The 16,743-nt window shown below is 39.8% G+C and overlaps 1 protein-coding gene across 1 annotated transcript in view; it reads right to left on the bottom strand.

The window, feature by feature from the left end:
* igfbp2b (insulin-like growth factor binding protein 2b) overlaps positions 1–16,338 on the bottom strand; it is a 29,056-nt gene extending 12,718 nt beyond the window's left edge. Inside the window, exon 1 of the mRNA XM_036569539.1 lies at positions 15,824–16,338. Coding sequence (XP_036425432.1) covers positions 15,824–16,217 — 394 coding nt within the window. The 5' untranslated portion in view covers positions 16,218–16,338. The remainder of the gene's footprint in view (positions 1–15,823) is intronic.
* Positions 16,339–16,743: the final 405 nt, after the last annotated feature.

The raw sequence follows: 16,743 nt of genomic DNA, 5'->3' as shown, positions 1-16,743 counted from the left end.
ACATTTACCTAGTTATGTTTAAAACTGCTAGTCTTAAAAACATATACATTAGTGTACAAGTGTAGAGAGGCTCGGGTCACATTTGGTTTGTTGAAGCCCTGAGTGCTGAAAGACTCTCCCACAAGTCCCTCAGCACAGCATGCTGGGAAAGCAACCAGAAGACACTGACATTGATTGAAACCTGTCTACAGTTTACCCTTCTGGTAAAACATTGACAGAAGAAAACTCTTTACCATCCCGCTGAGCTCTGTATGTCAGAATAACAAGTTATGGAGCAAGAGTGGAGCAGCCATGTTGTTTTTCTCAACAGGCTCCAGTGAGGTCTCACACTCTGCCAGACCTGTACTATGAAAAAGTAATGGAAGGAAAACACAGACAGCTGGGATGCCTGAAAGGCTGGCTGGTTCCTGCCTCGTTCAGTTATGTAAGCATATGACTTTAGTCAGGGTTTTTATCCAGTACACATAGAGGCACCCTAAAAAAAGTGTAGAAGTTAACTTTTTTTTTTAAAGGGAAAAGTGTTCCTGCAGCATATGTGTGCAGGATAGCACCTTGAGGTGTTTGGAGAGGTATGTTTGTCATGGCAAATTTGTCTCTCCTAACATACTTTATGGCTGCTTGAAAGTCACAGCGCACCACTTTCACAACACAGTATCACACATTGTACTGAGCCAGAAAGTTTTGAACATCTGCTCTTTGACAGGCTGATATTTATTCACAGTTCAGCTTTATTTCTACACCTTGTTTACATAAGCCTTTGTCTCCACTCTCATAAACTGTCATCCTTTGATCTAAAGGGGAGAAACATAAGCCTTATAATGGAAGCACTAAACACCTTCCGTTTAATGTTGTGCTTTCAACAAGAGGAGCTTCCAAAGAACAGAAGACAGGGAATGGAAGGTTAAGGGATTGTTCAGATGACACCTTTTCAAACTCTCCCAAGTGCACTTCTTTTCATTGTTGTCTGTGGAGCGACATGCATAGCAACTGAAAAGCATTCCTCTAGCTTGCTCAATGCACTACTTAATGTTTTTACCACAGATTTAGCCTGAAACAGTGCCAACTTTTGTGTTAAGCTCTTGCAAAAGAGCACCAAACGTTGTCCACAGGTATGAGTATAGAGCACAGAATTTTGCCTGTTTTTGAACAATAATCAACACAAAGATGACATTTACGACATTTTAACAGATGCTCTTATCCAGAGTGACTTACACCTTGATCTGTTCTACACTCCCAACAACTGACTTTTAGTGATAAGAATGATTATATAATGATGTCAACATTAGGTGTCTTGCCCAAGGACTTATTGGAACAGCACAGGGTATTTGCCCAGGTCTGACAGGCAGAGGTGTTACCCACTATACCACACCAACCACAAATTTGAATGTGATTATAGTGTTATGTTTTGTTTACTTGTCACTCAATAAAATAATATAAAATAATAATTTGCCTTCTGTAACAGTTGGTATTGATTGGTGCCTTAATTTTTATTATTTTTCCAATACCATGAATACAAAATTTGGGAAGACAAGAGACTGGGAAAGAGTAAATAGTGTAATCCCACAGTGTTTGTATTGGTGTGGTTATTATACCATCATAGACTGTAAAATTGCTTTGCGTCAGTATTTATGCTTCCATTGACTGTCTGCAACCTGCGAGCAATAAAATGAATTTTGACTTTTAGTGACAAGGATGCTTTACATAACATCAGTTTTCACAACATTTCAGGTATCAACAAACAATTTATCAGCTAAAGTTCAATGGAAAAAAGTTTTGATGACATTAATAAAATACTGATGATTTCCACTTCCATAGTCTACAATGGCAGACTTTTGGAGCATTTCAAATATTTTTCATAAAAAATATTTTTTTTATGCTAACATAGCTAATATCCATTATAAAATGTGTTTCACAACAAAACCAAATTTAAATCAGGACACCCATGGTTGCCGAGTTTCTTAAAGTTCAATGACTATCCATAGATATGCAATTACATTTGTTACTGCATACTATCACTGTCATATAAAAACCAAATTTTCCTTCTCCTATAAAGTTAGTTTTGGAGGTACAAGATTTTCACAACAGCACTAATAAGTTCCAAATACATGACTTCTCCACACACATCACGGGATTAGCAGTGACTCAGTTATGCTTCTTTCACTGTTTCACAGTGTACTGGTAAGGAAAGCAGTGTGTTCCCCTAAAGAGTCAGTACAGGAAGCCCTCCTGCTGTGGCCAACATGCACTTTCAATATTATATCCCAGCTTTAAGAGGCAAAACATGAGGCTGTCTGGGCCTTAAAGCTATAATTAGGATATTTTGGGCAGAATTCCATGTATGACCACTTTTAGTGGTGCTTTCTTAATGGTCAGAGAAAGTCAGAGCATTCAACAGCTGATGAGAGCTGTTCATAGTTCTCTACTCCTCAAGTTCTTTTACATGTTACAACCATGTTACATTTTTGCTATGTTTCTCATTTTTACATGGAAAAAGTCAGAAGTGCAGATCCTAACCTGTCATTACAAAATGTGACTTGAACATGTCATTCAATTATGAAACTATGTAATTATGTAATTACAGATTAATAATTGTGTAATACACAAGGCCACACAGCAAAGTGTCAATAAAAACTCATATTAATCTCTGAGTAGTTATATAAATCACTTTTTTGCATATTAAAAACAACACCTAGATGTGAGAGTATCACTGCAAGGCCTTTCAGAGCTCTGGGCGTTGGAATCTCCACTGGCCACTTTTTGGAAAACTGTTCTGAGAATCAGCTTAGTCTTATGTAAAAGGTACTTCTGCTGATCATGGTCTGTGCCTCACTGGGCCAATAGAAGCATGTTCTCTTGTTTTTGCTGACAAAGCATTCCTGGCCTGCGGTTTACCAGAAGGTGAGCAACCTGCTGAGAGCCTCTTTCCTCCAACAAGCATGTTGTTCTGCTTTGTCTTATCTGTAATTAGAAATGCAAAGGTGAGACAGTAGCAGCATGAGGTCATAAATCAGAAACCCGCTGGAGGCAGACCCGAGGCATCAGTGTGCACAGGAGAAATGTCTGTACAGGCAAATAATGGATAGATCTGGAGTGCGACTGTATGTGTCTATATGAATGTGACTGTTTAAAAGTGCACAAAAATAAATGAAATCACACAGTTGTTCACTGCTTCTGTTTCTTGGGAGCCGCTCTCGTTGGATATCCAAAGTTAAACAGACCAAGGTGTTTAGTGCTTCCTGATAGTGCTTCTTGAGACAAAAAAGGGAAGAAAAAAGAAACGTGTGTTGTGAGTCAAGATGAGGTAAATACATGTGACCTAGTTTCAGCCTCGTGATATGCCTCGGAGGAGGAAACAGCTTCAAGTTTTTCTGAGGGAAAGGTTTGGCTCCAGCCAAATGCCCATCAACTTGTTGGAATAATTTTTGTAGCGTAGTGTTGATCTCTTTTTGGCACCATAGTAACTGTGTTCTACCTGTCAGAGGCTGCCAAAGCTGAGGCTTTTAACAAGCTGTTGAGCAACAAAACTTCATCACACCCACCCAGCTCTCCGAGCAGATAACACATTTGAGATGTTGCTAGGCATCTGATATTTTGGATGGAGGTTGCCATATACAGTGGTTTCTAAATCAAATGAAAGCTGTAAACATCTCAAAATCTCCCGTCCCTGAAGTAAGCAAATGAACAAGCACAGTCTGGCAAATCTTGTTGATAAGACATTCTCCCGGTGCAAAAGCACTGAAGTACGCTGAAATACAAGGTACTCTTTGTGTGGGAAGAGATTGTTAAATGTGTAACATTTCTTTCAGTTACCTTTTATAGCTTTGGGTATCAAAACTACACCAAGGCCTAGACACTGCAAAACTGACTTCTAAACCCCAAGATAAACCTAGAGCGTGTTGGATACCTTCTTACGCAAGCATGGAAGGCTTAAAAAAGAGTTTACACTGTCAGCACAGCCACAGTGATTACACTTAAGCAACACATCATAATTCTTCCCACACTAGGTTCATGTCTTTTTATGTGTTAGGCAGAGATGGGGACTTGGGTCAGCAACTCGGACGCAGGTCTCTCTTGAGCCGCATGTTAACCGACTCCTGACTTGACATGGATACTAAATTTAAGGCTTGTGAAATTTTAGCTTGAGAAAACAACACAATCAAAACAGATTAAATTAGGACCACCAACCTTAAGCCCTTAAATGACCAGGGCCCACCAGCAGACCCAAAAGTTTTATTACACACTTCTATAACATAAGAACAGCTCAGCCAGTTTGCATTGAAGTCCCTGTAGTTACTAAATAATACATCTTTGTATGCAATAAGCCTGGGATTTTAAGGGATTAATGTGATAAATGACAAAATATGGTCACTCTACTATATAAATTACAGACTAACCAACGGTTTCAAGTTGTTTTGCCTCTGTTCTTTAAACACAGCATCTACTGTGTGTAGCACTTCAGTTCTCTCATTCAGGTTGAAGGTTTTTCTATAATGAAAGGCTTGTTTCTTGAAGCCATGTTGAACCTGACAGGTTTGGAGTAGGGGTTTACTTTTGTAAAGTGTAATACCTGAAGCTAACAACAAGCAATTTATTAGTGATTCAACTCCCCAGAGATTTGAGACTCAAAGTGGACATGCATTAGACTCAAATTGGTCTGACCAATATGAAAAGCTTGAAATCCATTCAAATATCGATTTTAAGGTACTAAAACTTCAAATAAACAATAATGTCAGCCTAAGGTTATGCTAATTTATTGTAATTTTGTAATGTTTAGTCATTATAATTTTTCATAATGGTCAACAAAAGACACAGACCTCAACAATATTAATTAAACACTGCTTCAGTGATTGATATTGAAACAACTGTATGACTGTCAGTTGTCAACTGTGAAGTGTAAAATATCAATTCTCAATTGTCATTGTCTTAAATAAACTAAATATCATAGCGTTGTATGCTTCCTTGAATTGTTTGTGGTTTTGGTACTGTTTTTGTTCGACTTTATTAGCTCTTATTTTTGGTATTTTTCATCAGTTTATTTTTTCATGATAAAAGTTAGGTTTGGGTGTATTTGTGCTGAAAAAGTGATCACTTTTCCTCATGTATGAGGGTTGTTTCTGTATCAAACAACGCACTACGGCACTGGTCATGCGCTAGAATAGGTACAAACACAAGCTCTCCCTCACAGTGTTCACTGCTGCAGTCTCGCCGACATATTTGCTTGTAATGAAAAGACAAAAGAACATTCTTACAGTAAATCCAGACCACCTGCCTTGCTTACACTTCAACTTTTCATCCCTGAGTAATAGCACCCAAGGGTTTGAGTCAGTTTTATAGCATGAGGTAAAAAAGACAGTTGGACGTGTCGGTCTGAGAGTACTGCTTTGAACACACCCTCCTCAATCTCCTTTCTAGACTGCAGAGGGGGAGGGTGGGCCGCTCAAGAAAGCTGGGGGAGATGGAGGGCTGGCGTTTATTTCCATTGCATGTCTAATACTCTTGACGCCCCTAACGCCTTCAGGCGAAGGTAAAGTCAAGCTGCCCGTGAGGAGCCTCTCTGGGGTCACAGGTACTGACATGCAGCCACCACCCAAGGCATCCCCGCTCTAATTAGTCTCTGTGGGGGTGCTGGGGGAGAAGGGGGTGCTGGGGGAGAAGGGGGTGCAGGCGCCAACACATTACACCCCCGCAGGCCTTCGAGGGCAATCACAGTACACACTCCAGGAAAGAAACAATGAGAAGAAGAAATGCAAACAGACCATACACACTGGAAAGTAAAAACTAAAGTTGGGAGAAGGATCTACTTATCAAAAGCCTGGAATTACCATTCAAAAAGTAGGAATTGTTGTTTTCAGTAACATTTTTTTTTTTCTTGTAGCTGCATGTATAAATGAATGATTAACAGAGGTGTAGCAATAATCAAGAAAACTGTTAAACATCAAAAATCTCTTTAAATTTCAGGGCAACTTGACAAAACAGCTTGAAATATTGAACAAAATCTTTCAGGTGTCTAGATTATAATATTTTAATGTGCACAAGCAAAATAAAATAAAATTTACTAGTATGACAAATGATTCCAAACTTTTAAACTGTAACATACATTTATGTTCACAAATTCTTGATTAAGTATTGAGGTTCTGGATGCAAACTACACTAAATGTTCAATAGTATGCAGGCATTTTTTCTAATTAGTGAATTCAGCTACATTAAGGTGCACACATTGCTGAAACAGGTGTTCAAGTGCACACCATCAGCTTGGATAATCAATAAACAGAAGAATTGGCAATAGAATGAGATGCTATGGAGCAGCCTCATATGAGTCTAAGGTCACCATGCTCGATGCCAAGTGTTGCACACTTGGGGTATAAAGCCCTCCAGCGCTGGGCTGTGGAGCAGTAGAACTGCATTCTCTGGAGTGATACAATACCTTTGGGGTGAGTTAGAGTTAAATTTGTGATCCAGAACTAATCACTCAACATCACTACTTGACCTCACTAATGCTCGTATGGCTGAATGTAGGCCTGTGCTGGTAACAGAGTCCTCTGGTAACCATGTGGAAGATATCGTTATTAGTCACAGTAGCAGGACTATGTCATGGTGTCGAAACTTATTTCAGTTTTTAACATATGTTGCAAGGTTGGACAGGCTTTACAGAACAAAGGTAAAAATCTCATTCAATCTGATGAGAAATTAGCGTCAGAATACTTAAACTTAGAGTGCGCTGTTAATTTTAAATGAATTTTATTTTGCAATGGTACTGAAGGTCACACTGTTAGGACAAATCAGGTGTAGACTTTTTGCATGTAATCTTATGTTTTTGTTTGTGTGTTTATGTTTGTTTTTTAAATAAAATGCTAGTAATAACCTTTCATCTGGTAATTTTGAGCTCCTGTTTCTGAAGCAGATGCAGAAGCAAACAGTAATTTTAAGCTTAGTCTATGTGAAATAAAAGAACATAAAAAAATTAAAACTAAACAGCAAAAGTTGTGATTATAGTATATCGTCATCTTATATTTGGCCATGAATCTGTAACTAATCTAATAATAATAAGTAATAAAGAACAAAATTGTGAATGTCACACAAACCATCTGAGGCTGCTTAGCTTAACCTGATGCTTTCTTCCCTGAAGCCATTTGAAATGACCTGTTACGCCTGATGTACAAGAGCTGAGACATGACTTTACTCGTGTTTTCCTGAGACCTGAAGCTGTTTTGTCTGACATGTGAAACCTGACACTGTCCTGAATGTACACCATTCTATATTTTCTACAGGCATGATATCTGCCTGTAGCATCAAGCATGTTCAACTATCGAGCTGCATTTCTACAACAATCTTGTCTATGTTCACGTGAGAGAATATTAGTGTCTTCCTATGGTCTGCATAAAATAAATCAATTTTTAAACCAGTGGTGAATAAGTTTTCTACGGTCATCTGGGGCTGTCATCCATTATCGGGCAGAGGCCTAACTAACAATCGAATTCTCAAAACATCTGTAAAGGCTTCCCAGAAGAGTAGAGGCTGTTACTGCAGCAAAGGGTGACAAAATCCCCATTAATACCCTTAATTCCAGACAAAACACTAAATGAGTAGATATCTACAAACTATTGGACAAACAGTGTATTTAAACATGGGGCAAATAATTCTCTTGTAAACATGGAATGAAGACATCAATGATCTAGAACCCAAAATAGCAAAGTCAACATCTGGTTCTTGTGAATTAAGATATGTTTATGGCATCATTATAAACTTAATTGTAATATACAAGGATCACTTAAATTATGATACACAAACATCAAGCTGTCAGATTTGGCAATACATGTGAAGGGGACTAGTCATCAATCGCAAGCAAGTAACATTTCCATTTTCCTGCCATGAGGCAGAATGCCAAGGCCCCTGCCTCATCCATTGACTACACAATCATATCTTGCATTTATAATGACTCTTTGACTGTGATCGACTGATCACCGGTCAGTGAACTCAAAATGAAGGCCAAGAGAAGAGCATCTAAACAGGCTACTACAGGTGGAGCAATGCACTGAAAATTAGACCCAAACCCATAGACAACACAATTTACAGGCTATAATTAAAACTGTTAGTTTGTAGTTGCAGATTATCTGCATGTAAACTAACAGATAACATCATGGTTTAACAAGCATATTTTAAAAAAGTGACAGCTAAAGTAATGAAAACTCCAGTATATGGATATATCAGTAATTAAGTAACTTATGAACGCTGATGAATACGGCTGCCCTTCATTTAGAGCAACTTCTGTCCATTGTGGAATTAATCATACTGAGCAGTAGGTTTCTGTTGCAATTATTTAAAATTATATCCCTATCATAAATACCAGTTTGGCATTTTCATTCAGTGCATTTACATGCACTTAATAATCTGATCATAATTGAATTTTGGCAGTTTCTAATTTTTAAAATGGTCATGTAAACAGCATACTCCAATTTCTTATATCAGAGTAAGGTCTAGAAACCTGATTAAGAAATCCGAGTAAGGGAGCTGGATTCTAGCTCAATAGTCAGATTTCTCAGTAAATGTATACCCTTACTCAGATTTCTTTCAGATTTCTTGATCTGTGCATGTGCAAAAACAGACCGTGGCACAACAAAACACTTTTGGAGTGAAACCAACTACATACTTGATGAAATGAAAAATTTTAATATTCTTCACCTTCTGGATTATGTATGTTCATATTTTCAGGTAAAGTGGCACAATGTTTTAAAAAAAAGCCGCGGCAAGAAGTTTGAGTTTTATGTTGCGTTTATGCTGCGTCTTCTTCTGTGAGTTTATTGGCTGGTTGCAAAGCAGAAATCCGATTACTGCCTGACTTATTTAGACCCAGAATTTCCCCATTATCTGAATACCTAAGTACATGTAAACACATTTATCGGATTACTGACAAAATCTGATTGTCTGCATTTGTTGGATTGTTTAGTGCATGTAAATGCACTGAGTAATATAAGCTCAGAAATGTGTTCATTGTGTTGACTATTTTCCCTGCTGAGAGTTGACCTAGCTACACTGGTAAACAAATCTGGGGAGTAGCTTGATTCTGGGATATGAGTTCAAGTCACTATATACCATTCATCCACATAGGTAGTACTGTTGTGCAATAGGGGAGAAACCTATGACCATATAAACCGGCCACAACTTGCATTTGTACCCAACAAGAACAAAAAATGGTTAAAACACACTTTAATATACTATAAGTCCTAAAGTATCAAGACACCTGCTCAGGGGTATCACAAGGGTAAATCATGTGTCCTAATAGGGAATATGTCCACCCTTTGCTGCCTCTACTTTTCTATTACAGCATTACTGAGGTCAGGCCTCTCCTACTCATCCCGAAGGTATTGGATGGAGCTTCATCACTCCAGAGAACGTGGTTCCAATGCTCCACAGTCCAGAGCAGGAGAACTTTATAGCCCTGTAGCTGATTCCTGGTAATAAGCATGGTGACCTTAGACTCCTGAGCAGCTGCTCCAGAGTGTCGTCTGTGTTCACTAATTAAAAAGAGTAGTCTGGATACTTTTGGACATGTGGTTCATGTCTTCAGGCTACTTCTTAAAGTCTTTCTTTTTCCACTATAAAAAACAACAAAATCATGATGGAATGCATAAGTGTCATTCTAGAATCTAACTGTTTCACTCTTCTGCAAAAATCTGAATTTATATATGGAACTTATACTAGGGATGGGCAATTCGCTCAAATTTTGTGTTTAAATTTGTAAGAAATGATTATAAAATTCTTCAAACAATAGAAATAGAATAACATAAAGGATAGGATTTTTAAGTCTACAAGCTATTGCCTACTGGACACACTGACCAGACAAAATGCTGAAACAAAAAGCACTACCCAGCATATTATTGTACTACACTAAACCCAGACTCAGAAAATACAAATCCATAGCAGTTGACATGTGGCTTAAGATTTATACTGAGAAAGACGTCAGTCTGAAGTCTTTAAAATAAACAGAAGAATGCTAATCTTTCTCAGCTAACTTTACCAGCCTAGACACATATTGTAGCTTATAAACAGCAAATTTGTGATGCTGACCTGAGTAGTGAATAATATTTACCTGATCTTGTTGTTTAACAGCACTTCTCTGTGTTGCTTCCTATGTGCTACATCTGTGCTTTGTACTATCTGCTACCTGGTGCCAGAGACCCTCTGGCTGATGAGGTGCAAAGCTTTTCCTAAGAAACTCTGATAATATCCTAAGACCCAGGCTCTTCACTGTGCTCTGGTGGAGGATAGAGTTCAGACAGCTCATGGTTCTGAGCTGAGAACGTATAATGTTAGAGAGAAGCTATCAACAATGCTGATTTACTATATAATCTTTTTTTTATCCCTAGCATATAATACAGTTACTCTCAGATTCAGGATTTACTTTAACTTACTGAAGCTTTATTTCACTTTACCACACTACACACATTTTAGTTTTACTTGCTATTGTTATAGTGTAATAAAGCTTATTTATCTTGTTGTGTAATAAATACACTTGAGTCTGACACACAAGGTACTGTATTGTCACTGCATGTTTAGTAGTTGTTGCACCATCGAACTAGAAACAGCATTACATATACCGCATAACTTGTATCAATATAATGTCAATGAATGAAAACTGAACTGAACTGAATTTGCGCCAAACAAACCAAGTATGACATAATTTCCACTTCCACTAAGTCCTGACCAATTCTAGGAAGACAATCCCAGAAAAAAAACATCTTGTCTATGGCAGCCTGAGCAGCCCACAGAAATCTTTTCCTAAAACAATCTTAGGTTACAGTAGTAGAGCAGGCACAGGGCCACAAAAGCGGTCTGCACTAGACCCATAACCTGAGAAGCACATCAGGACCATAGTGTCCTCACCTAGGGAAAGCCTATAACGGAAGAAGACGCTAAATTGAGTCTAAATGCAGAAACAGGGTAATGCTTTACAGGATACTCAGTCACTGTGTGAAAGATCCTGATCTTCACACTCCACACTTTTTTACCATGCCACATTAATATGCTATTCATTTGTAACCCACATACCACTGACATTGCATGAGTAAGTCATGTTCTCCAAAGGAGATCTGCAAAATCATTAACACAGCTTAGTGAGCTTAGGATTCCATGGTAGTCAGCCTTTGACTGGACACACTAAGACAGAAAAACACTGATACTGTTAAAAACTGGCAGCTTAAGGGTTCATTTGAAAAATCATTTTTTACACATTGTTCCTATTACCTTAAATGTAGTCAATCAGCCAAGGCATGTTTGGTGTCCAAAGTTTACTTCTTTTATTTTTACTTTGGAGCAATGAATCTAATATAATGAGGCCTGTCACAATCATGACACTTTAGCTGATGATTCACTGGATCACTGGATGATTCAATAGTTCACTGTATTCCACCACTGAAATACATGTAAAATGTACCGACTACCTGTCTTGCTCCTAGTTAAAACCATAAACCATAAAAAAACTGTTGGGAGAGCTCAAAATTTTAAGGCAACATGATGCATGAAGTTTTTTCAGCCTTCCCAACAGCTGCTTTTGTAGTCATCCTTACTAATGTTCATTTGTTTAATCTAAATGGATTTGTTTGTTTGTCCAACGTTATGTTGGCAATACAATTTTCAGGAATAAACACAGCCTCAGCATTTGGCAGACACTCTCATCCAGCGTGGCTTCCAGTCTAATCATGTTAAAGAGGTAAGCTTATGTAGCATTAGGAGTCTTTTTAGGGATGCTTACTGGTGCAGCATGATGTGCTTGCCTGGACACGGAATCAAACCCCAGCCTGCTGGAGGGCAGAGGTGTTACTTGCTGTGCTATACAAACTGCAAACAAAAGACCAGATGGTGATGTTTTTATTGTCACACACATTTTGTCTCAACAAGTATTTAATAGATAAATTATTGTCTTTAGCTAACAACTGTAATGGTGTAGTGGGTAACACAGCTGCACCACACAGCAAGCTGAGGTTTCTATTGTCTGCTATGGACAGAACCAAAAGTCATTGAATAAGACTTCTAATGACTTCTAGTTACCTCACTAATATGATTAGCCTGTAAGGCCCAATTCCATTTCACTCCCTGCCCCTACCACTCAGCCCTTAGCCCTCTGTTTTGCGCATTCAAGCCTAGGGGTAGGGTGTGCCAACTTTTGTTGAGATAGAGGGGTAGGGCGAAGTGTTAGGGCTACATGGCCCTCCAAGCGGAGGTTTTTCAGAGGCACACTCCAAACAGAGTGTTATGAAAAGCACATCCAGCAAAATGGCTGTGCAAGCGACCAAAGAAACTCACAAATGTGAACATTTTCTCTGTTAAAAAATTAAGATAACCATTGTACTATGTTAGTTTTATGTCATTTCAACGTATTATGGTCCTTTTTTTTATTATAAGCATAAAAAATCAGTAGCAGAAAGCTAATGTCTCAGTAGCTAGCTAGCTAACTTTCCTGTTCCACCTTAAATGGTGCAGCAGTTACATCCTGGCTCCTCAGACATCGGAACTGCTGCACCATTTAAGGTGGCACAGGAAAACTCAAACTGGAATCTGACTTCAGCTTCATATCACTGAAGAATTAGGGGTGGAGATAATAAATAATTGTTGCATCCCACCCTTTGAAAGCATATGATGCCCTAAATGTAACTAAAGCCCAGCAGCGAGGTTTCTGAACTTTAACCTCCTCTGCTATCACTGCAGACTGGCAGGGTTGCCTACAGAGCACCGCTAGTAGCCTGTTAACCCCTTAACAAGCTATGGGTTTGCCAGCGGGCCCAAGGTTTTATTACACACTTCTATAACCTAAGAATAGATACAATAGTTTGCATTGAAGTCCCTGTTGTTACTGAATAATAAGCCTTTGTATGAAATAAGCTTTGACTGTTAAGGGGTTAATGAAGTAATGTTTATTTTTTTTTTGAGGGTGGTCCCATTTTGCAGAGGAAGATTTCAGCCACTACACCTTGTAACTCGAGGTGACCTTTGAAAACAAGGGGTAGGGGTGAAAATAAGAAATAAGAACGGGCCTAAGGCCTGGCCATTTAAGGGGTTACAAAATCTGCTGTTGAGAAAACTCAAAATTCTTGGTGCATCATGCTGCCTTGTAATTTTGAGTGCTCTCAATAGTTTATTTTTTAATGCAGTGTTCTTAGTATCTCCCAGCTGATGACAGAAAGTTGACTTTGACTTTGACACAGCTTGAGCTCATATAAACAAACATTATTTACCGCTGCCCTTCAAACATGTCATGCCAGATGTCAGAACTTAGACCCAGGATATGTCTCCATAAATACTTTTTTTGCTTTCTTTTATTTACATTTATTTGTCTCAACCCAATAGATAAAATTGCAAACAACTCACATTCAGTTTGCTGCAATGTAACTCAAACATGTCTGGGCCAATTAACTGTGTTTAGGGTAAAGAGAACATTGTTGTTCAGTGAATTATTTCTTTAAGTAAGAATGGAGCTCATCATTCTTCCAGAAACAAATAATTCTGCTAATGTAAGTGCACTGCTGCAGTAACACTGTATGCAGTAGTAACTTTGTATGATTCATTTTATTGAACCAAACTTAATGAAGAGGCCTCAGCTCACTAACCTGCTCTTCAGCATATTTTTTCCTACTTTATCTAATCTGCAATTTACATAGCAGGCTCTGTTTTGCTGTTTGACCTTGCAACAGCTTTTCTACGCAGCAGATCTGAGTCACTGGGTCTGATGGAGCCAGATTATTTACCCCTGCAGGTTTGCCAGCTCCAGTTTCTAGAGTTCTTGGGCATCCCAAAATATGCAGTTTCGTGCAGACACATCACAGCCACTGCAAGCGGGCAGATTCACATGAGAGGCTGGACCGAGCTCAAAGTCCACTGTGCTAATCGTTGCCAAACTACATTAGCCTTTCCCCCCTTTGATTTTTTTGGAAAATCAGCAGCGCATTATGATAATGGCAGCCAATTTGTTTCAAAGCAAATGCCTCTGGCAAAGTTCAGTCGTTGCGATTACCAAAAAAAAAAAAAGACTTTCTCACTAAGAACTTAGATCGCACATTCAGCTTGCACGGCAAAGCAAAATAATGGAAGCTGACTGCTCATCGTGCTGAGAAGATTAAAGTTAACCTGCTTTCAATAAATGTTCATTTAGAACTAAAAGGAGCTTATTTACGTAATTACTAACACAAAAGAAAAGAGATACTCAACATATAATATTATACACTATAAGACTATAAAATCTGTCAGCCAGGCAGTATTGCAACAGCATACTAGAAGGCACAGTCGGTGGCTAGACTTTTCTCGTTCGTAACATACAGTACCCACATTGTGCAAACACTGGTATTACTGTGATTTTAACAGGTAATTATTTTACTATGCCTAAATATTAATTTGATAAAAAGGGATTAAGAGGTGAAACTGGTGGTGTGTGAGAGTACGTGGGTAAATCAGGCAGCAAACTGTCAAAGAAACTGTCAAAGAAATGGGCAGAAAGTCACACTGTTGACAGCCCAACAGGTGATATGCTTACTTTGTGGATAAAACTCACCAATGGCTGATCAGGCACAGTAGTTTAATACTATAAAACACCTTTCAAGAAGCCTCCAGTGAAGCAGCAGCACAAAGACCATCAACCATCACGTTCATCAAAATCCATGATGACAAGCACATTAGCTTCCCATAGGCACACGCACACTGACCATAAAAAGACTTTAGCAAGTGGACTCTTCATAACTCTGCATAACTTCATAGATATAACTACAATACTGTGTACAAGTTAGTGACCACCAGTCACATTGGCCATTAAGTACACTTTATACATTTTCAGGCAATGTTTCTAACGAGTATACAGAAGATAATCCACTTGCATTAGGAAGGAAACAAGCGAAAATCAGGAGTTTCTGAAACTAGAGTTCAAGAAAATCTTTAAAAACAGTGAAAATGGGACTCTTAACAGCCATGCAAGACCTGGTAGACCACTAAACCTGTCACTATCAGATACACAGTGCTTTCATCTTTGACAGAGAGCAGAAAATCAAGCTCCACTCTTGCTTGAGATCTGAAAAATCCACAGGTGGTTCTGTCCATCCTTTCTTTGTGAGAACACAACTCAGCACTATGAGTTGGAAAGGATGTGTAGCTGTCAAGAAGCCATTAATGAGAAAAGTAGAAAAGATCATGTGCAAATCAAAGAAAGAAGCTGCTGGTGTTCTCAGAATAAAGGACTGACCACCCAAGAGTCCAGACCTCAACATCACTGAATGTGTTTGGGATTATTTGGATTGTGAGAAGCAGAAATACAACCAACTTCAAAGACTGAAGTTTGGAGATGTGGAAAAACATCCCTGCAGATTTCTTTGAAAAAAATGAAAGCAAGTCTCCTAAAAAGAATGGAATAAAGGCAAAGAGTGGACACACTAAATACTGAAAAAAATGTATATATTCAGCTGTTGAGGCTACAGTGGACTTTTCTGTTCAGTAGGTTTTCTGCTTTATTCCTGACTGAAAAATGAATAACTTGTACTTGATGGTCATTGTGACTGGAGATAAATAAATGAAGGGTGGTCTCTGACTTTTGTACAGTCTTGTATGCATAACTATACACACCTCATGTATGTAACTTCACACATGCTGTAAATACATATATTTTTTTTTATAACTACACTCTTCAGGCATGGTTATATAAACTGTGCACTTCCACATGCCTACTCACCTTATACTCTACACACTTTAAGCATAACTGCACATACTTTGCTCAGGACTTGCAAACTTTCTCTACAACTACCAGTGTTGGATGAGCACCTACAGTGTTCGGCTGCCCTCCCTCACTCACCGTCCTCCGTGGAAATGTCCAGTAAGTCGTGGCTGACCGTGGGCTCCACTCTCCTCTCGCAGCGCCCGAGACCCCGGATGAGCTGCTCGAGCGGGTACGGCTCCCCGGGGGTGGGGTTGCAGCGCAGTCCGCTGGCGCAGCGCGGGGTGTACACGCCGCACGGCTCGCCCAGCAGGCGCGCGCACACGGGGCAGCAGCCGCAGCCGGGCTCGCGCACGATCTCGACGCACGCGGCCGGCGGGCTGGGGCACGCGGCCTGGCGCTCGGCCGTGCAGCTCGGGCAGCGGAACACGAGCTCCCCGCGCGAGGCGCGCAGCAGCAGCGCGAGCAGGAGCGGCAACGACCGCAGCAGCGGCGGCAGCGTGCACGACGAGAGCGAGCGCGAGCACCACATCGCCTTTGGCCGTTCAGGAGAGGAAGGAGCGCGAGTTTCGAGTTCAGAGCGGTGTGAAGGGGCCAGCTGCAGGTAGGAAAGTGCAGACCGGCCGGCCACAGGTGAGGCGAGGCGAGGCGAGGGGACGCGCTCTGCTGGGTCCTATCTGCTGCCATGTTCCTCTGACATCAGCACTTCCAGGCAGCGCGTATGCAACAGCAGGCTGGTCAAACAAGCACGCTGTGCTGTTAGCTTTGGACTCTGGGTGAACACACACACGTACGCACGCACACACGTGGAAAACAATGTTGGGGAAAGGGGGAAAAAGTGGAAAGTGAAACGTGCGCGCTGTACATCGGCCTTGTTTTTCCTACTGCGTTTGTTTGGCAGATCAGTTTTCTCCAGTGTTTGTTTTCTTTCCAGTTCTGGAGGCCCAGCTGCTCTGCTCACTCGAGTTTTCCCTGCTTTTTCAGATCGTGACCAAGTCCTGCTCGAGTTGCATCAGGTGATATAGAGAAGGAAAAAACACAAACCAGTTAAGGTGGAA

Source organism: Colossoma macropomum, unplaced genomic scaffold, assembly GCF_904425465.1.
Source record: "Colossoma macropomum unplaced genomic scaffold, Colossoma_macropomum, whole genome shotgun sequence".
Taxonomy (NCBI): Eukaryota; Metazoa; Chordata; class Actinopteri; order Characiformes; family Serrasalmidae; genus Colossoma; species Colossoma macropomum.
Note: the sequence above shows the minus strand (reverse complement) of the source record. Positions and strands in the feature narration are given on the sequence as shown.